General features: G+C 37.8%; 1 protein-coding gene across 9 annotated transcripts in view; it reads right to left on the bottom strand.

Annotated features, from left to right (window-relative positions):
- KIF13B (kinesin family member 13B) overlaps positions 1–19,545 on the bottom strand; it is a 353,402-nt gene extending 333,857 nt beyond the window's left edge. For 4 of the 9 annotated variants that reach the window (XM_064271894.1, XM_064271891.1, XM_064271893.1 and 1 more), the window contains exon 1: positions 19,407–19,541. In XM_064271894.1, the coding sequence (XP_064127964.1) occupies positions 19,407–19,461 (55 nt within the window). In that variant the 5' untranslated portion in view covers positions 19,462–19,541. Of the gene's footprint in view, positions 1–19,406 lie in introns of all 9 variants that reach the window. The other 5 variants (XR_010318524.1, XR_010318525.1, XM_064271888.1 and 2 more) reach the window with 2 other exon arrangements.
- Between the last annotated feature and the right edge of the window lie 3,067 nt (positions 19,546–22,612).

The raw sequence follows: 22,612 nt of genomic DNA, 5'->3' as shown, positions 1-22,612 counted from the left end.
ATTTTTAAAAGTAATTTATTTCAGAAAACACATCTGACAAAAATCCAATACTCTTTCAGGATAAAAACATTCAACAAACTAGGAACAGAAGGGAAATTCCTCAATCTGATGAAGGGCATCCACAAAACCCCACAGCTTACATCACATATAAGTCAAAGACTGAACAGCTTTCCCCCTAAGATCAAGAATAAGACAAGGGAGTCTACTCTTCCCACTTCTATTGAACATTGTACTGGAGTTTCTAGTCAGGGCAGTTAAAACCAAACCAAACTCAGTGCCATCAAGTCAATTTTAACTCACGCAACTCTACAGGACAGACTAGAACTGCCCCATAGAGTTTCCAAGGAGCGCCTGGCAGATTTGAACTGCCGACCCTTTGGTTAGCAGCCACAGCACTTAACTACTACACCACCAGGGTTTCTGCCAGGGCAGTTAGGCATGGAAAATAAATAAAAGGCATCTACATAGGAAAGGAAGAAGTAATACTGTCCGTATTTGCAGATGATATGATCTTGTATGTAGGAAATCCTACAAAACCCACTAAAAAATGATTAGAATAAACAAATTCTGCAAGGATGCAGGATACAAGATCCACATACAAAAATCAATTGTATTTCTACACACTTGTAATGTAAAATCCAACACTGAAATTAAGAAAACAATTTTATTTGCAATAGCATCAAAAAGAATAAAATATTTATGAATATATTTAATTAAAAAATACAAGACTTATAAACTGAAAATTAAAAATGCTGTTGAAAGAAATTAAAGACCTAAATAAATTAAAAGACATCTTATATCTATAAATTGAAAAAATTAATATTGTTAAGATGGCAATACTCTCTCAAAGTAATCTATGAGATTCAACACAATCCCTATCAAAACCCCAGCTGTCTCTTTTGCAAAAATTGGCAAGACGACTCTAAAACTCATATGGAAATGCAAGAGACTAAAAATATATCAAGACAGTGTGGTATGAACATAAGGACAGACATACCGAACAATGGAATAGAATCAAGAGTCCAGAAATAAACTGTCGAATTTATGGTCAATTTTCAAAAGGATACTAAAACAACTCAATGGGGGAAGAATAGTCTCTTCAACAAATGATGCTGGGACAAGCAAGAATGAAATCTGACCCCTTCCTAATATCATACACAAAAATTAACTCAAAATGGATCATAGATAGAAATGAAAATGCTAAAATTATTAGTAGAAAACACAGACATGAATCTTGGTGGCCTCGGGTTAGGCAAAGCCTTCTCAGATATGACACCAAAAACACAAGCAACCAAAGACAAAATAGATAAATTGAATTTCATCAAAATTAAAAACTTTTGCGCTTCCAAAGGTGTCACCGAGGGAGCGAAAAAATAACCAGAGAGTGGAAAGAAACTTTTACAAATCATATATCTAGTAAAGGACTTGTATTCACAATATATAAAGAACTCTTACAACCCAAAACTAAAAAGAGAAATATCCCAATTAAAAATATCACATTAAATAAGGAAGTCAGTCACAAAAACCCACACATTATATTCAGGTAGTCCTCGGGTTACAAATGTCAAAGTTACGTAAGCCCCAAAGTTACAAACCAATCTCCATAAAGCGATTATACTAAAAATGTGAGGTAAATACAATGGTTTGTAATAACAAAGAGGTGCTACTTTGCAATGTGCATCAAAACATTATTATTATTATTGTATTATTATCTTAAAGATGTTTTATGTATCTGGAAGTGTTTCTTTAATGTTTTTTTTACACACAGAAAAGTACATTATATACTATATACTAAGTCAAACATTTGACTGATGTTAGATATGAATCATGCCTAACCGTTCCAATTTATGTACAAATTTGACTTAAAGACAGACCCAGGAACAGAACTCGTTCATAATCCGGGTACTGCCTGTAATTTCATTTATTTGGAATGTACAGAATAGGCAAATCCATAGAGACAGAAAATATATTAGTGGTTGTCTAGGGCTGGGTAGTTGTAGGGAAACAGGAAATGACTACTAATGGGTACAGGTTTCTTTTTGGGATGATGAAACATTTTAAAATTAATTGTGCTAACAGTTGCACAACTTTGTGAACATACTAAAGATGAATGAAGTGAGTGAACTCCAAGGTAATTGAATTGTAGCTCAATAAAACTGTTAAAAAATATAGGTCATAACATGTTTATATTCTCATATTTTTATATTCTAACATTTTTCTAACTCAAAGTATAAATCTTTCTGTTTGCCTTATCTCCACTTCCAAAATATAACCTCTATGGAAAGAAGCTGTACCACGCTTGAGTCATTTTGTATTTCCCAAAGAACCTTGGCCAAATGTCATTGTCATATCTACTACAACTTAAGAGTATTTTCACTACCAGGAAAGGTTTTTTTTTTTTTTTTCCTATTTAACTTATATAACTTTAACAAATACAAAAAACAAAACAACAACCAAAAAGCCAAACTTTCCTCCCTGTGCCTCACAACTTAACTTTTATTAGGTATTCTACATTTATCTCAAAGAAATATTCTAGAAGTAAAAGAAGTTAGTGATCTTTCTTCTAGCCAACACATTTTTCCGGCCAAGAGAATTGAAAGAAAAACATTAGAGCTATGTATTATATAATCATGGACAAAACCAAACCCGTTGCCATCAAGTCGATTCCAACTCATAGCAACCCTAGAGGACAGAGTAAAATTGCCCCAAAGAGTTTCCAATGCTGTAATCTTTTTTTTTTTTTTTTTAATTTTACTGCCCTTTAGGTGACAGTTTATATATCAATTTGGTTCCCATTTAACAATTTTTATACAGCTTATTCCATGACACTGGTTACATTTCTTACAATGTGTCAACATTCTCACTATTTCCATTCTTTTTGTGCTATTTCCATTAATCCAGCTTCCCTGCTCCTCCTGAGCTTCTCATCTTTGTTTTAGGGTAAATGTTAACAGTCTGGTCTCATATAATTGATTATCTAAGGGAGCACAGTATTCACAGGTGATTTATTTTTATAAACCAATCTATTATTCGGATGAAAGGTGACCACTGGGAGTGGCTTCAGATCCAAGTTCAACGTGCATTTTAGGGTAATAGTCTCAGAAGTTCCTCTAGTCTCTATTGGTCCAGTAAGTCTGGTCCAAGGCTGTAATCTTAATGGAAGCCAACTGCCACATCTTTTTCCCGCAGAGAGGATAATAGATTCTAACTGCCGACCTTTCTGTTAGCAGCCGAGTGCTCAGCCACTGTGCCATGAGGGCTCCTTACTTCAAGAAGGCAAATGTTCTACTATGATGAACTAGATTAACATCTACTTCTAGAATATCACAGAAATGCTAGAAGAAAGTCTCAGCCACACTGCAAAACCTTTGCATGCATAAAATTTTACTTCTTCCCTTCCTTAGGCCCAGGCCACAAGAAAGTGTACAATCATTTTACTTTGTTAATACTACTCCTTAATGGTATCTGACCATATTGTATTGGCTGGCCCCTTACAGTCAACTCTGTATTATCAGCTCTCCGGAAATTCTACTGTGACTCAGAGTCTATTATCTCACCACCCACCACAAAGTTAGTTATTAGTTTCCTGCAAGAACATCTGATCTCAGCAGAGAAGCTGCATTTGTAGTACTATTTGCAGAAGTATACATCTAGAATGCTGTGCCTGAAAAACTAATCAACTAATCAACTACTTCCCCCACAATAGTACTTTACCTTCATCTCAAATGATCTTGAGTAGAGAAGGGATCCAACATTTTCCTTCAACATTTGCATGCTTTTTCCCTATCATCTTCACAGCTCCCACCCCATTATGACTTCACCAGATAAAACTAATAATGTAGAAACATTAAATGGCACAATTAAGGAACTAATCCCTGAAAAATTCTATGTAATACAAAGAATTGCCTAATTGCTAATGCATCTAAACTTGTTTTGTCCCAAAAAGGGCAACACTTAAAATGTCCCTTACATCTAACAGCCTTTAAAGGTGGTCTTTATAAACAACTATCTTCGCTTCTTTATTAGCTCAGCTTTTAATTATCAAACTTCCCACCCCAACCCCATTGACTGAACATACTTGACAGCACCTAACGACAACAACCCTACTGACTGATGGATAGATATTAAAACAAGATTTTTCACAAGACTGTTTAGAATGTGGGTGGAACATCTATGAAGCATACACAAGCAAATAAAAGCAGTGAGAATAGAAAAGAGTTTAAGGGTCAGATCTATGAAAAGTATTTTCATATAAAATTTTATAGCTAGTATGCCATCAAATGTTACTAGTTAGTTGAACTAAATTAAAGTGCTACAAAATTCTAAATATGACATAACTCTTCATTAAAAAATTCCTACTCTATACTGCTCAGAAAGCAAAGCAGTGGAAATTAAACCTTAAATTTAATCTGGAAAAGAAACAACAACCCCTCCCCCGCCTCCAAAAAAATAAGATAAATACCTTCTTAGTTTGGAACAATACTTAGATTAAAAAGATCTGAATGTAGCTGCTATGACTGACTGTAAAAATAGCACTAAATACTGGTTATTATAATAAGTAACACATGGACAACAGTTTATTCACAGTGAAGCCTAAAGTAATAAGATTGGTATTTAATTAGTATGTCTGAAAACCAATAAAAAATTAGAGTGATCTTAAAGTTAACAGCACTGTACGTTTATGTCATGACTAATCCAGCTTTACAGTACTCAGAATCATAAATATTAACTCGGAATCTCACTGCCTAGCACCTTGCTTTGATATATCCAGGAGTCCTTAAAAAAAAAAAAATTTACTCCACTAACATTAAAAAGCCTATAATAATTTCCCAAACAGTATCCTTTTCCGGATCAAATCCCTCAAGATGACTAATAAAATATCAACAGCTGACAACTCAGCTTATTCAGCCAACAAATTAGTCACCTTGTAAAAGTGAACAATAATTTAAAACAAGTCTTTTCTTTGATGTACAAATCAGCTATGACTCTCTCCAATAACATCATAGTAAAATGTGGGCAGGCCCTGGGAAGCTCCCTGTACATAACTTATACGTCCTGTCTGAAGAAATGCACCATTTTCAGTGTAAACAAAATCATTCTGAGTTGCCCGTTTAATAATTCATATTTCTAATTCTCAAGAAAATAATTATTTTCAAAGCAAATCTACCACTCAGAAATACAGATGCGTCTCACTTTACCTATGGCACATCCCTAAAAAGTTACCTATAACCTGCTCTTAAATTCACTGGAGTCCATTTTTAAAAACAGTAAATTATTTGCAAGATTAACTTTTTAATTAAATTGCAAAGTTTGCATACTATATATGGTCCTGTTTTCATCTAATTTGTGTTACATATTCAATACTTTTACATGTTTATACATGTTCATATGAATAAAATACTCATTACTAATACTTCATGTATATAGGACCGGTTTTCCCAACTGGAAAGTAATATTCTTATTAGCAGAATGGGGAATATGGCTTATACTTCTTTACCATAAATACACAGATTAGGACTCCCTTGTTTATTGAGGTCCACTGTTACAGCCACTGTCAAGTTGATTCCAACTCATGGAAAACTCACGTGTGTCAGACTAGAGCTCTTCTCCACAGGGTTTCCAAGGGCTGGCTTATCGGAAATAAATCATCAGTCCTTTCTTCATCTGGATGGACTCAAACCACCAACCAAAATCATTTTAGTTAGCTGCCAAAATCATTGACCATTTGTCCCACCCAGGACTCCTGAGGTCCACAGAGCCCAGGAGAAAAGAAAAATTAGGTGATGCCACATAGACAAAAAGCAGACTGGTTTTTTGCTTTCTAAAAAGAGAGATACAAAAAGTCCTAATCATTTATTTTTACCAGTGAACATGAAAATATTCTCAGTAAATAAAAGATAAAATAGAGCTGAGCTTGAATGTGGCTAATTAAAGTAAATAATGAAGGAAGTAAGTAAGAAAGATATAAAACAGGATGCCAGATAAGGGGAAGAAAGGTTACAGTGTGAAAAGCCTTAAAATAATCTTATGTGGCCTAAAATATAAAATGTGTATCATCAAGAAATTTTTTTTTTCATAACAATAACAACAACTGAAAAAATAGTGAGGATGCCTACAAATGTTGATACTAATTAGATATAACCAATCACCTCATGGGATTAGTTCTCTTGGTTTGAGGGGTTAAAAACAAAACAATAGTAAATTGGCATAAAATGGTTCCTAAAGTTTATGTTCTACCTCCCAGTATGGTGAGTAGCGTCTGGGGTCTTAAAAGCTTACAAATGGCCATCTAAGGCACAGCTATTTGTGTTTATTCACCTTGAACAAAAGAGAAACAAGGAAACCCAAGAATCAAAGAAGTTACTGAGCTACGGGACTAATTGTCCACATGAACCATTGCCTTCTTCATCTTGAGACCAGAAGAACTAGATGGGGTCCAACTACCAGTACAGAATGTTCTGATAAGGAACGTTTCAGAGAAATCATGACAAAAAGGGAGAAAAATTTGTAACAGAAACTCAAATTCTTATAGAATCCACACTTACGAGACCTATGGAGTCTGGAGGAGTCCTTGAGACTATGGCCTTGAGTTGCTCTTCAAACCTTGAATTGAAACTATACACTGAAGCCACCTTTAAACTAAGCAACAGTTTAAGTTTAGCCCAAAGAGTAAAGATTGTCATCCCTGAGTACTGAGTTATTAAAAAAAAAAAATCTATATAAGACCAAAGGGTCAACAGCTATTTTAAAGCATAGATGAGAAGGTTGGAGGGCAGAGAGATTAGGTAAATAGAAGTGAAACAACTAGAACAGAAATGAGAAAATTGACACAACGTGAAGAATTTAACCAACTTCAATGATCATTATGTCTAGAAACTGTGGAACAGGAGTAGGTATATCTTCTCCAAAGATAAAATTAATTATGAGTGGATACATAAGTAAATATGTATGGTGAATAGGTGTGGGAGGGCGTATTGGAGTAGACCCACATGCATATATAGATTTGGCTATAGATATATCTACATACATATTTGTATGTGCTGCACATATATGTATATGTACAATAGAGTACATGGGGGGCACAGTCATGGAAACAGCCTAGACATATCCAAACACCTTGCAGGACTGAGTTACTGGGCTTGAAGGCTAAGCACCACAGTCTCAGGGGACATGTAGGTCAACTGGCAAAACACAGTTCATAAATAAAACGTTCTACATCCTAGATTGGTGAGTAGTATCTGGGAGCTTAAAACCTTGCAAACAGCCATCTAAGATACAACTATTGGTCTCCTTCCATCAAGAGCAATGGGGAGTGAATAAAACAAAAAAAAAGACTCAAGAAAACAATTAGTCCAAAGAACTAATGGCCACAGGAATCACAGCCTCCACCATTCAGAGACCAGAAAAATTAGATGGTGCGTGGCTACCACTACCAACTGCTCTGACCAGGATCACAACAGAAGGTCCTGGTTAGAGTGGAGAAAAAAAAAAATAGAGAACAAAATTCAAATTCATAAAAAAGATCAGATTTACCGATCTGAGAGAGGCTGGAGGAACCCACGAGACTATACCCCTTAGACACCCTTCTAACTTTGAACTGAAGCCATTCCCAAAGATCACCTTTCAGCCAAATAATGACCAAGGGGGAAAAAAAGTTGCCATTGAGTCAATTCCAACTTACAGCAACCCTATAGGACAGAGCAAAACTGCCCCATAGGACTTCCAAGGAGTGCCTGGTGGATTCAAAGTGCTGATCTTTTGGTTAGTAGCTGAGCTCTTAACCACTATGCCACCAGGGCTCCAAATAACAAACACGCCTATAAATAAACAATAACACACATGAGGAAAGTGCTCCTTGGAACAATCACCTACATGAGACCAAAAGGACAACATACGCCCAAAAGCAAAAGATGAGAAGGCAGGAAGGAGGTAGGAAAACCGCACAAATGAAAATGGGGAACTCAAGGTGGTAATGGGAGGAGTGCTGACACACTGCAACCAATGTCCTGGAACAATTTGTGTACAAACTATTGAATGTGAAACTAATTTGTTCCAAACCTTCAACTAAAAAAAAAAAAACTAAAGCACAATGAAAATAAATAATTTTTTAGAAAAGGCATACTTACTTATCAACCACTGAGGACTAGAAAATAAAACAAAACAAAAAAAAACCCCACTGCCGTCGAGTCGATTCTGACTCATAGCGACCCTATAGAACAGAGTAGAACTGCACCACGGAGTTTCCAAGGAATGCCTGGTGGATTCGAACCGCTAACCTCTTGGTTAGCAGCTGTAGCACTTAACCACTATGCCACCAGAGTTTCCTTTAAAAAACCTATAATGCATGGAATGCAGAATAACCAAAATAATCTTATAACCTAGAAAAACAAAGTTGGAGGACTCACACTCATGATATCAAAACTCATTACAAAGCTACAGTAATCAAGACACTGAGGTGCTAGCATAAGGATAGAAATATAAATTTATGGAACAGAATTGAGAATCTAGAAATAAACTCTTATATTTATTGTCAATTGATTTTTGATAAGGGTACCAAGACAATTTAATGGGGAAAGAACTGTTGTTCCAATAAATGGTGCTGAGGCAACTAGATATCCACATGCAAAAGAATGAATTGGACTCTATCTCACACCATATAGAAAAATTAACTCAAAAGAGATCAAAGACTAAAGGTAAGAGCTAAAACCATAAAAAATTCTTAGGCATAAATCTATGCAACCTTGGGTTAGGTAATGATTTCTTAGGTATGACACTAAAAGCAATGTAAGAAGAAATAGATAAACGGGACTTCATCAAAATTAAAAACTTTTGTGCTTCCAAGGACACCATCAAGAAAGTGAAAAAGCAACCCATAGAATGGGAGAAAATATTTACAAATCATGTATCTGATAAGGGACTAGCATCCACAATACGTAAACTCTTACTTGTACATACCCATTGCCATCAAATCGATGTCGACTCATAGCAGCCTACGGAACAGCGTAGAACTACCCCATAGGGTGTCTTACAACTCAACATAAAAAAAATTAACAAATAACCAAGTTTTAAAAATAAGAAGAGGATTTGAATAGACATTTCTTAAAAAGAGATACACAAATGACCAATATGCATAGGAAAGATGTTCAACATCATCAGCCATCAGAGAAATGCAAATCAAAGCCACAATAAGATATCGCTTCACCCCCACTAAAAAACTAAAAACCAAAAACTGTCAACTCAACTCCAAATCATGGTGATCCCACATGTGTTAGAGTAAAACTGTGCTCCACAGGTGTCATGGATTGAATTGTGTCCCCCAAAAATGTGTGCATCAATTTGGCTGGGCCATGATTCCCAGTATTGTGTGACTGTTCACCATTTTGTCATCTGATGTGATTTTCCTATGGGTTGTAAATCCTGCCTCTATGATGTTACTGAGGGGTAATGGGTGGCAGTTGTGTTGACAAGGCAGGACTCAATCTACGGGATCGGACTGTGTCTTGAGCCGGTTTCTTTTGGATATAAAAGAGAGAAGCAAGCAGAGAGACAGGGGGACCTTATATCACCAAGAAAGCAGTGCTGGGAGCATAGCGTGTCCTTTGGACTGGGGGTTCCTGTGTGGAGAAGCTCCTAGTCCAGAGGAAGACTGATGAGAAGGATCCTCCAGGGCCAACAGAGAGAAGGCCTTCCCCTGGAGCTGATACCCTGAATTTGGACTTTTAGACTACTTTACTACGAGAAATAAATTTTTCTTTGTTAATGCTATCCACTTGTGGCATTTCTGTTATAGCAGCACTAGTTAACTAAGACAATAGCATTTTCAATGGCTGGTTTTTTAGAAATAGATCACCAGGGCTTTTTACCTCAATGCCTGTGGGTGAACTCAAACCTCCAACCTTTTGGTTAGCAGCAGAGTACATTAACTGTTTATATCACCCAGGGACTCTCACTCCCACTAAAAAAAAAAACCAAACCCAGTGCCGTCGAGTCGATTCCAACTCTTATGAGTCACTCCCACTAGGATGGTTATTATCAGAAAACCAGAAAATAACAAGCATTGGTGAAGATGTAGGAAAATTAGAACCCTCATCCACTGCTGGTATGAATGTAAAATGGTGCAGCTGCTATAGAAAACAGTTTGGTGGTTCTCCAAAAAGTTAAACATAGAATTACCATATGACCCAGCAATTCCATTCCTAGTTATTTACCAAAAAGAATTTAAAGCAGGGACTCAGAGATACTTGTACACCAATACTCACTGCAGCATTATTCACAATGGCCAAAAGGTAAAAACAACTCAAGTGTCCATCAACAGATGAATGGATTAAAAAGACAAAAATGTGGTAATATAAATGCAAAGGAACATTATTCGGCCATAAAGAGAAATGAAGCTCTGATACATGCTACAACATGGATGAACCTTGAAAACATTACGCTAAGTGAAGTAAGTCAGACACATAAGGACAAATATTGCATGACCCCATTTATATGAAATATCTAGAATAGGCGAGCACATAGAGACCAAAGTTTATTAGTAGTTACCAGAGGAAGGGGAAAGGGGGAAATGGGACTTATTGCTTCAGGGGTATTGAGTTTCTGTTAAAGGTGATGAAAAAAAAAATTAGAAATGGATGCTGGGATGGTTACACAACATGGTAAATATAATTAATGCCACTGAATTGATCATGTAAAAATAGCTGAAATGGGGTGAAAGAAAAGACAGCACGATAACAAGTGTTGGCAAGCATGTGAAGCAACTGGAACCTTCGAACATTGCTGGTGGGAATGTAAAATGGTGCAACCACTTTGGAAACCAGTCTCCAGATTCTCAAAAGTTAAACAGATACCATGTTATTGTTGTTAGGTGCCATCGAGTCGGTTCCAAATCACAGCAACCCTGTAGGACAGAGTAGAACTGCCCCAAAGGGCTTCCAAGGAACAGATGGTGAATTTGAACTGCCGATCTCGTGGTGAGCGGCTGAGCTCTTAACTACTATCGCACCAGGGCTCTGAGAGTTACCCTACGACTCAGCAATTCCACTCCTAGCTATAGAACCAAGAGAAATAAAAAAATATGTTCACACAAAAACTCCTAAGAAATATTCATAGCAATATTATTCATAATGGCCAAAAAGCAGAAATAACCCAAATGTCCATCAACTGATGAATATATAGACAAAATGCCGCAAAGCCATACAATGGAATATTATTCAGCTACAAAAATGAATGAAATATTGATTTATGCTACAACATGGATGAACCTTGAATATATTATGCCATGTGAAACAACTGAAACACAAAAGGCTGCATATTATATGATTCCATTTATATAAATAATGTCCAGAACAGGCAAATCCACAGACAGAAAGTAGATTAGTGGTTGCTGGGACAAGGGGAGAGGGAAACTGGAGAGTGACTCTGCTAACAGGTACCAGTTTATCTTTGGGGTAATGAAAATGTTCTAGAATTAGTGGTGATGGTTGCCTACAACTCTGTGAATATATTGAACACCAGTAATTACACACATTTGGTATGTAAAGTTTTTCTCAAAAAAAATGAAAAAAGAAGAATAACTTGGAAGGAATGATCTCACTTCCCTCAAATAAACAAAATATTAGTGTTTTATAGGTTAGGGTCCTTCAACCACATTTTTAAACACTCACTACTCTTAGGATCCCAGCTTACTCCATTCATCTTACCCTCAATCAATAACCTCATATTCCATCTCATCAAGAAAATCAGGAGTAGTGGTATGAACAATTTCAACTTCCTCATCTCCCTACTACCCATTAATTTTTAACATCTTTAAGCCCTTAATCCTATTAAAGATCACCCCCGCCCCAATGACTTATGATTGTATCCTTTCCAGTCTCCTCTAAGACACTGTCATTACAGGTAGTCCCCAACTCAGAATGTATCTGAGTTACCACAAACCACACTTAAAACAGTCTGATTTGTTTTAACATCTTATTGTTAGTAATATCCACTGCATACAATGTTGCAGCATGTAATTTGCTGATGTTATCATTCTCACATGTTCGCTTGCAGATGTTCAGACAAATAAAGATCAGATTTATAAAGATACTGATAAGAAAGACAATAATAATGAAAACTAAAAAAAAAAAAAAAAGAGGTATTCAACTTACGTCCGAACTGATTTATGATGGAGTTGTCAGAACGGAATTCTGTCATAAGTCAGGGATACCTGTATAATAATTTTCCTTACTCTCCTGTTTCTTAAATTTCCCTCCCTATTGTCTCTTTCTCCCCATCTATAACAAAGCCCAAACATCTCCTAGATTAAAAGAAAAAAAGGCTTGGTCCTAGTAAAAAAAATACCTTTAGAAACCATTATTTATTCTTTCCTTCTTCACAGAGCTTCTTGAAAGAATATCCATGTATAATCACTGCCTCCATACCTGAACAGCCACTTATCCTCAATCCACAGCCTTTACCCCAACACTAATTCATTCATTTAACTGAAAGTATTCTTCTGAAAAGCATGGTTTATGACATATGATAAGTGCTGACTAATTAAACAATATTTTGAATATTTTGTTGAATGTCCAAGAATGAAACATCATTTTCCACACCTCTACCCTAATACCATCTTCTTCTATACTTCTGATTCACATAGTCATCCTCTGAAAACCATAACCCACACTGATCCATTCCTTCGTTAATAATCTACTTATCATCATTGCAGTGTGCACATATGTTCTTAAAACTGACTCACGTGAGCATTTCTTATTATCAGCAAGACTGGTCAAAGATCATGATTTATACCTCTAGTGTATCCTGCACATCTTCGCAAATTATGTACTCTCAGGATTGTAAGGATCCGTTTAAAGACCGTATCCAATACAGTGTAAAGCACAAACTTTAAAGTCTGACAAAGGTAGGTGAAATCCAGGCTCCAAATTACTAGGCTTTAATTCTGGAAAAGTTACTTAACCTCACTAAGATTCTGTTAAATAGAAATTCTACAACTACCTTTCAAAATTTTGTTTGAAGCAAGAAATAAGAGAAAAAAAAAACAAAAAGCCCAGAACTCTGTAGGTCACAAATAGAAAGCTCTGAAACAGTAGGTATTATTTTTTCCTTCAATAAATACTTGTTGAACTAAAACCAAACCCAAACCCAGTGCCGTCGAGTCGATTCCGACTCACAGAGACCCTACAGGACAGAGTAGAACTGCCCCATAGAGTTTCCAAGGAGCGTCTGGTGGATTCAAACTGCTGACCTTTTGGTTAGCAACCGTAGCACTTAACCACTACGCCATCAGGGTTTCCTGTTGAACTAAATGAACTAATTAATACCATTTTTAAAGATATCTACAGCTTCTGACAGTTAAAGTCCAAACCAATTAAATTATGGATTTATGTCCCATGGACCTGTTAGTTTTGCATACATATATATCATACTGGTAATCTTTGCCAAGTTTTTATTTAATCTTTGCCAAGTTTTTTTCAACAACATGCTCTCTTGAACACAAGGAAACCTAACCAGCAAGCACAGAAGGATCAATAATAAATCCATTTTCACGGAATAAAACACCTCAATTAATCTGTATAACTAATAGTTTTGTCAGCGGTTTCTCCTCTCTTCAGAATTTAATAATTGGAAAAGTCAGACATTAATCATTTTTTATGAGGGTGGGGGGAAAATTAATGCCAACTTAATCAAGTTTTTTATATTTACAAACGTGTACCCTCTTCTCCAAAAGCCTCTAGCCCTATGTACATAAATTCAAATTTGTCACTGAGTTGACGGCAGAAACAAAAGAATGCTATAAAAGATGTGTCTCATTCGACATTAGCATATCAGGCAGATGCTAGTAAAACAAGTATCTTCTGTTTTAGAAAACTGTGTCAGAAATTTCCATCCACAGTCATCCATAGCTCCAACATCTGTCAGTCATCTCTGAGAAGAACTGCCAAAGAAGCCTCAGTGTCAAAAACACCTTCCTGTTCTCCCATCTCACCATTTCCTAAGGATCAACTTATTTCTTCACTGACTGCCAGGATCTTTTAAGCTTCCTCGGATTTCCTCAGTTTTCCCTTGCCCTTTGATTTGCTACTGCTTACTTGGTTTTGACTGGCCTCCTTACTCTGTTCCATTCACATATCTTTAGACCCACCATGCACACTTAAATATTGCCCAGCGTCAGTCATCTACACCTAGGCTTTCAATCTCGCTTTGAGATCTAGTAATCTTTCTCTTTCATGTCTCCAAGACCCACGCAAAGTTCTAAAAAGCTAAAAAGACTACATGAGCCAGTCACCCTAAGACCACACATCTGCATCTAGTTAGCATTCAGGGCTCCCTGCAATTCCGCCCTACCTTTCGAATCTTATCCTCTAGTCAATTTCACAGAATCCTTCTTTCTGGCAGGATAATCTTGTCTCTGCTGCCTAAACTTGCCTTGCTCATTCCTGTCTCTGTGCCTTTGCTCTCAGGCCATACTTCCTTCTCAAAGAATCAATGTTCTCCTCTCCTCTCCCCTCCCATCGCCCACTCATTCAAATCATAAGCTTCCTCCCTCAAAGTCTAATCAAAAGCCTCCTTCCTCAATGAAATATTCCCTAATTACCAGGTTTCTAGGGATCCTTCATTCCTCTAAATTTCTATATTTTCCTATCACTCACGGCACTTAATAACTAGCAGTGTGCTACAGTTGTTTACCTTTTAATCTTTTTACATGACAGTCATTTCCTCATGGGCAGAAACAATAATGCATGCTTTTTAAAAATTAAATATTACAATACCAGACAACACAAAGAGAAATGTTTTAGGAAATACAATTCCCCTAATAAGAACAATCATTTTCATTTTCTCATTTCTTTCTAGCACTTGCCCATTCCTGTATAATTTTAACATAATTATAGTCAAAATAGTAAATTCATTTAGTTTATAACAGTTTACAAAGCTGTATAAATACATTATACAGTTACATAGTTTTACATTCTTTTTCCACTAACATAAAAACATCTTCCTTACTATTAAATTATTTTAATATTTATCATATTTAACAGCTACTTACTAGTGTTTCCACTGAGAAACTAGACCATGATTTACTTAAGCACTGACTTCTATTAGACATTATCACATACTTCTTTTCATCTTTCACTGCATCAAGTACCGTAAAATGCACGTAGTAAATTGTTAATAAATACCTGTTAAAACAAACTTATCTTCCATGCTCCCTAAAACCTGAACAATCGAGCTCACTGTTTCCCCCTACCTAGCTAAATTCCTAGTATAATTTCTGGTTCTACCACCTTACACTAGGTAGGTAGCAAAGGTATTTTCCAAACACTTTTTATATATTTTGGTAGTCAATCTTACACATAATTTAAACATAGGAAGCCTCTTGAGGAAAGGCAATAAGATCCCATACTATCTAATATAAGCTAGATACCTGGCAGACACTCAATAAATGTTCATTTATCTACTAAATATTTTTTTAAGCTACCTAAAGTTATAAAACAACAAATTCCTGAAAAGGAGAGTGTGTTGATCTTACTAGTACTGTCAATTATGCTTGTAAACTTTCACTTCATTTAATAATTAGATTAGTTAATAATGTGTGACCAAGTATTCTTTACAGTAGAACATGGAAAAACACATAGGAGTTGCCTGGTAAGCTGTACAAGTCTGAAAGATAACTTTCAAAGACAAACAAAATCTACAAATAGAACTTCAGGATCTCATGACAGAAGTTTCCCCTTTTTCTTTAGTTCCTATATCAGATGAAGAAAAGAAAAAATAAAAGTTGTGATACTAAAACTACGTAAAATTACATACGTATGTGAACACAAACTGGAATGGAAATAAGACGACAGTTATTTGTTAAGATGGAAGGATGTAGATTTTTTCCTTTTTATTGTTTATTTTCTTAGCATTATAATTTTAAACTGTATAACCATAAAAAATATTCCTGGTAAAAGCATATGCATTAACCATCACACACACAAAAAAAAAAAAAACCCAAACCCAGTGCCGCCAAGTCGATTCCGACTCATAGCGACCCTGTAGGACAGAGTAGAACTGCCCCATAGAGTTTCCAAGGAGCGCCTGGCAGATTCAAACTGCCGACCCTTTGGTTAGCAGCCGTAGCACTTAATCACTACACCACCAGGGTTTCCTAGCTATTACAGCTCTTGCTCTTATTGAATTAGGGCCTACTGCTTAATTTTAAAATGACTAAGTTTCCCAAACCCATGTATAACTTAGCAAATAGACTGAAATATTCTTACCTCCATGATAAATGTTAAATAATAAACCAGCCCACCACCTTAACACTAAAAATCCCTGAGCACAAACACTGACTCACATGAAGAACTTAAGCGCTTCTTGCAATGAAAATATGGTGAAACCTCTGAGAACCAGAACTCAGTGCACTGCTTTGTTTTTCCAGGTCTCGCAAGGTTTCCACCTTAGACAGGGTGCTTACCGTGCTTATGGCTCTCCGTAAGAATCCTATACCTTGTTTTAGTTTTCCTTCTCTGACAGCTTTCTGACTTACACAGGCTCCAGCTTTCACAGGTTTTACTGAATACCCAAATTTTAGATTTGCCTCAAAACAGTGCTAATGTGATTCCATATATCACAGTCTATACAGTAAAACCACATCACAGTAACCTATTCTCATTTGTCAAGAGTGACTTCAGTGGTTGTTTCTTGTACTAATATGCTAAGATAGAAATTAGGACTATAAGTTTATTACTTGTCTTTGTTATATACTATTACTTAATATATTAATTTTCCCAGAAGTAATAGTTGTTCAAAGTGATATGGTTATTTGCAAAATTAGTGGAAAAAATATGATCTTGTTTTAGCCTTTTTAAGCAAACTCTAGACAGCAATTTAAAAACCACTGTCTTTGAAATTCTACTATATTACATTCCATATTATCCATTAGATTTATGTAAACAAGTACTTTATGGCAAAATTAGAAATAAAACCAATTTTTAATTACCTGAGATCATCACTTTAAAAAGATTTTTAAGCAAAAAAGAAAATACCCATGTCAGGAAATCTAAGGTTCGGTAAGAAATGGCACAAAATGAATTGAGGAGACAATTTTTACCACAAATAATATATTTCTATTTATAAGGTGAAGTTCTTGGGTGGTGCAAATGGTTAATGCACTTGGCTGCTAATCAAAAGGCAGGAAGTTCGAGTCCATCCACAGGCACCTCAAAAGAGCCACTGACAACGCTACGGAGCACAGTTCTACTCTGATACACCAGGGGTCACCATGAGTTGAAAATATTTGATAGCAACTGCTTTATTTATAAGGTAATAAAATCTATAAAATGAGTTCAACCCAAGAAATAGCTAACATTCATTCCATAGCTAAATTACTCTGAGCAACCCTTGAAACTCTAATACTGACAATTATTACAATCTTATCAAAGATAAGATTCAATAATTTATAAATGGAAAGTAAAGTATAGAAAAAAAATTTATAAATGGAAAGTAAAGTACTTCCCCTAAAAGATGAAAGACAGGGGTGGGGTAAGGGGGGAAGAGAAGGAAGGATTCTAATTATCTGATATGACTTTTTGTGGCAGTTGGTTAGATGCCTCTTTTTTGCACCGACATTTCCATGCTTTTTGTGAAAAGAGAATTTTAAGAATGTGCTGAAATCGGCCTTTCAGAATCAATTCCCAAGCAAATTGTGTTTTATTTGGCTTTTTTTTTTAATTGTTATGATGGCAATCAACTTGAGGTTTATTAAAATTATAAAGGTGCCTGAATATTTAGCAGAAGCTTTTGAAAACTTTCAGAGTTCATCCAAGTTATTTCATTTTGTCAGTATGGAACTAATGAGGCAAAGACTGAAGACTCAAAACATGTGCTAGTTGAGAATTTAAAGTAATTTTAAGTTCTCTGGGAACTTATGGAAAAACTCTTCTACATCACTAGACAGCCTTAAGCAGACCTAGCATTGTGGAAACAGCATGGACAGGAGCACAAACCAACTCCACTAAGAGTGCACGTAGCTCAAAGCGTATGTCAACTGGTTAATGTGTACATCTTAATACATACAAGAGGGCAAAGAAAACTGGAAAACAACCTATAATTTCTACATAGACATAAAACAACACGATCACGAACAAAGAGGCTTCATAAACAAAAAATGATTCAGGTGCTTATAAAAGATACTAGTTAGTTAAGGGTCAACTGCAAAGTCATCTCCTGGGATTATCCTCAAAAAAAACCAAACTGTAGAGTCTGACTCATAGCGACCTTGTAAGATATAGGAGAACTGCCCCACTGGGTTTCCAAGGAGCGGCTGGTGGATTTGAACTGCCTACCTTTTGATTAGCAGCCACTTAACCGCTGCACCACCAGGGCTCCAGAGTTACCCTAGTGCGCCGGATAATTAACGCAATAATGTTTAAGTGTTTTCACATATATTATCTCATTTAAAGTACCTTGCCCAATCACGCTGCTACTAAGTATCAAAGCCAAGACCCGGCCCACACCTCCTTTTCTGAGTTCCAGTTGGGGTTCTTTCCACTCTATTTGACTGTCTAAAGATGACCTAAAATGTATTAGGTTTATCTGCTTTCTCTACCCTCCCTACAGAATTAAGAGAATGTTGGAAAGATACAATTCCACGAGAATCTTGGCTCTAAAACTATTTATTGTTGAGAGATGAAGAATACGACTTCAAGCAAAAACAAAAATCTCAAAAAAAAAAAAAAACGAAGGCATCCCTTCAACCCAGCCCCAATCAAAGTATTTACAACTCTTTACCGCTGTTCAGGTTAAAGGAATATAAAATGAAAACCAAGATGAGGGACTTTTGCACTTGAGTGCTTTCTCAGGAAGACTAAGCCAAATTCTCTTCCATTTTTCCGGCCGCGCGCCACAAAACTGCACTGTTAGGAGAAACTCAGCCAGAGACCTAGGACCTCGGGGTCCCCCACTGTCCCGTGGCAAGCAGGAAGGGGTCAGGACCCAAGAGGCGGGGGCCGCTCTGACAGCTGGTAAGGAAAGAGGGGGGAGAAAGGGACAGAAGGCTGGGGAAAAGAGGAAGCGAGCCTGGGCGAAGGACAAGGGCGCCCTGCTGTAAGGGCAAGGGGAGGCGAGAGGGCGAAAGGTCGTCAGGGGCGGGGCTGGCAGGCGGAAGGGGCAGCGAGAAGGGCGGCCTGGCCCGGGACGTGGGGCCCCGCGGCGGCCCGGACCAGGCGGCAGGGCGAGGGGAGGGGCGTCTTGGGATAGGGCCCTTGCGGGCTGGGGACGAAGTGTCGGGTGCCCAGGCCACCGTCTCGCCCCGACGCGACTCCAGGGGCGGGGCCGGGACGGACCCCACACAGCGACTGAGGGGTAAGGCTCGCCAGGCACCTGCCGCCTCAGCCACGGCTGGTCAGGGAGGGCTCGGCTCTCACCTCTTCGGTTCATCGGCCGAATCCGGACCGCCACTTTCACTTTGGAGTCTCCCATCCTTGCTGCTGCTGGGCTTCAGTCTGCCGCGGCCACCAGGCAACTCTTCTGGGCTGACCCGGCGGGAGGGAGCCGCGGGAGGGAGGGGCCAGGTGGGCGGGGCTGACCCGGGGGCGTGGTCTGTCTTCTGTGGGGGCGGGGCTGAAATGGGGCCGGTCGCCAAGCTCCGGGGGCTCCCCTGCTGCATGACGGGACTTGTAGTCCTGAGGGTCTTCGTGGAAAAAAGCTTGGCAAATCAAGTCCGGCGGGAGAACGCCGATCGCTCTTCGCTCTCTGGAACTTGTAGTCAACAGTTCGGACATTTGTAAATACCCCACCATTCTTACCCTCACAATTAGTGTTGACATATAAACTGTCAATGAGTTAATACCACACCTGAAAACAGTTGAATAGATGACACTGGAGACGCTGTTACCTCTTCATACTCATTTCGGGACAACCTTAGTCTTTCATCCCTGGCACGAACTATTTTCTCTACCTGAATTGCCCTCCCAGCATTGTTTGCTAAACTCATCCTTCAAGGCGAGTCAAAAATCCCCTCTTCTGTTTTAATCCATAAATGCGCAAGTTAACCCTACGGTTCTCCACTTTGGGTCATAGACCTTGGGCTACGGAACTGGTTTCAGTTCAAATCCTACCGCAGTTACGTGACACAGGGCAAGTTATCTGGCCGCTCTGTGCATGCCCTTTGATACGTAAAATAGGGACAATAATAAACCAAACCTGTTGCCCTCCAGTCGATTTAGCGACCCTACAGGACAGAGTAGAACTGCCTCATAGGGTTTCCACAGCTGGAATGAGTTAATATATGTAAAGCTCTTGTAAAACTTCCTGGTACATAGAAAGTGCTTAATAAATGGTAGTCGTTATTATTATTTTTGTTCTGTTATAGCATTTCTCTCCTTTCGTGTAGTTTCTAAACCATATCTTATATGTCTGTGTATCCTCTAACACTTAGTTGCATTCCTACCATGTAATAGAGACCCAGTGAGCATTTATTACATGAATGAATTAATAAATGAATAAATACATGAAACCACACTGAAATTAGCTCTTTATTAAGTCCTGGGACACTGCTAACCGGTGGCCTGTGCACCAGATCTATCCTGCAAACATGTTCTCTTTGGCCTTACAATAATGGCCAACACATAAAAATCAGGAGATTTGTACACGCAATACTGGGCCTACCTTACAGATTGGTAATAGTGGATGGGAATGGAGTAACAGTGGCCGTTTTAGAAGATGCAAGTTTCTCCATTTCATCATAGCCTCCATCCAGCCTGTTTTACCACTCAACCCCTTGGACCCTATGGGTATGTAACCCCTGCTTAAAAACAAACAAAAAACCCATTGCCATCAAGTCAATTCAGACTCATAGCAACCCTATAGGACAGAGTAGATCTGCCCCATAGGGTTTCCAAGGAGTGCCTGGTCGATTTGAACTGCCGACCTTTTGGTTAGCAGCTGTAGCTCTTAACCACTACGCCACCACGTGTGTTTAAATGGTAATACAGAACTCAGAACCCTTTTACAGATGAGTAAGTATGCGTTGGAGTTGAGTCAACGGCAAGCAACAACAAATACAGGTTTGCCCTTTGTCATAGATGGAATCGTGTCCCCCCAAAATATCTGTAAACTTGGCTAGGTCATGATTCCCCGTAGTTTGTTCACCATTTTGTCATCTGATACAATTTTCCTATGTGTTGTAAATCCTATCACTATGGTGTTAATGAGATGGATTAGCAGCAGTTATGTTGACGACATCTACAAGATTAAGTTGTGTCTTAAGCCAATCTCTTTTGAGATATAAAAGAGAGAAGCTAGCAGAGAATTTGGGGGGGGGGAGGGGATGGGAAGAGGGCAGGGACACCTCCTACCACCGAGAAAGCAGCTGGGAGCAAAGCGTGTCCTTTGGACTTGAGGTTCCTGCACTACGAAGCTCCTAGTCCAAGGCAAGACTGATGACAAGGACCTTCCTCCAGAGCCAAAAGAGAAAGCCTTTCGCTGGAGCTGGACACCCTGAATTTGGACTTCTAGCTACTAGACTGTGAGAGAATAAACTTCTGTTTGTTAAAGCAATCCACTTGTGGGTGTTATATTTCTGTTATAGCAGCAAGATGACCAAGACACCCTTTTACCCACCATGCTGTTGTTGAAAGACTTTCAATACAAGCAGAGTTGCCGAAAAGGTAAAAAAGAGAAAATGCAGCCTGAGAAGGCCCTCTTTAAAAAGGTGGGGGGGAGTTTCTTTGGGACACATCTGAGGTTCAAGGGGGCCTTCTCAGCAGGAGAACCAGTAGGATTTAGTGCAGTAGGGCTAAGCCTTTTGATTTTCACAGCCTGATAAACAAAAAAAGGAAAAATTATTTTGAGTTGGCAGCTTTTTAATTCTACCATGTAAATTCTTTAAAAATAATCCATAAAACAATTGCTATCTTCTGTCACTAGCATTCCTTTAAAGAAAGAAAAGTTATAAGGACATACATCTATATTGAAATAATTTGACTTAATGAAAAACTCACTATTCTCTTTCCTTTTTTTTTTTATCCTTCTTTTTGCCCCTATTCAGTGTTGAAGAAACTTGGATAGACTGAGAAAAACATTTTGCTCTATCTTTATATGATTGTCACTTACTAGTAATGATATATCGAGCACTTACTATCTACCAGACACTGTCCTAAGCATTTTACGTGTATTAACTCATTGGATCCTCGCAGCAACTCTGGGACGCAGTTATTATTATTATCCCTATTAGCAGATGGAGAAACTGAGCACCTAAGCAATTTACTCCAGGTGCAACTGTGCTACTGTAATCTGATCTCCCCACTGCGCAATCTTTCACAATGGAAAGAGTGTGTGAGCAGATTGTTCAATCCATAGGAATTAGCAAAATCCCTAGTGGCACAGGACTGATTAGCAGAGTTGGGTACTCTGATCTGAAACATATTTCCTAATAACCACCTAGCCACTTTCAAATTATAACAAATATGGCTTTGGAATATGCCAAGATTCGTAGGTTTCCATTCTTCACTTTGTATCTCGTTTATAACCTGGTAAATTTTGTTTCTAAAAGGCATGTTCTGATGATAGCTTGAATTTAGTAAACAGAAGCTAAGCAAGCAGAAAAAGAGAAGGTTACTACTGTTTCTAT

The sequence above is a fragment of the Loxodonta africana genome, chromosome 19 (genome assembly GCF_030014295.1).
Source record: "Loxodonta africana isolate mLoxAfr1 chromosome 19, mLoxAfr1.hap2, whole genome shotgun sequence".
Taxonomy (NCBI): domain Eukaryota; kingdom Metazoa; phylum Chordata; class Mammalia; order Proboscidea; family Elephantidae; genus Loxodonta; species Loxodonta africana.
Note: the sequence above shows the minus strand (reverse complement) of the source record. Positions and strands in the feature narration are given on the sequence as shown.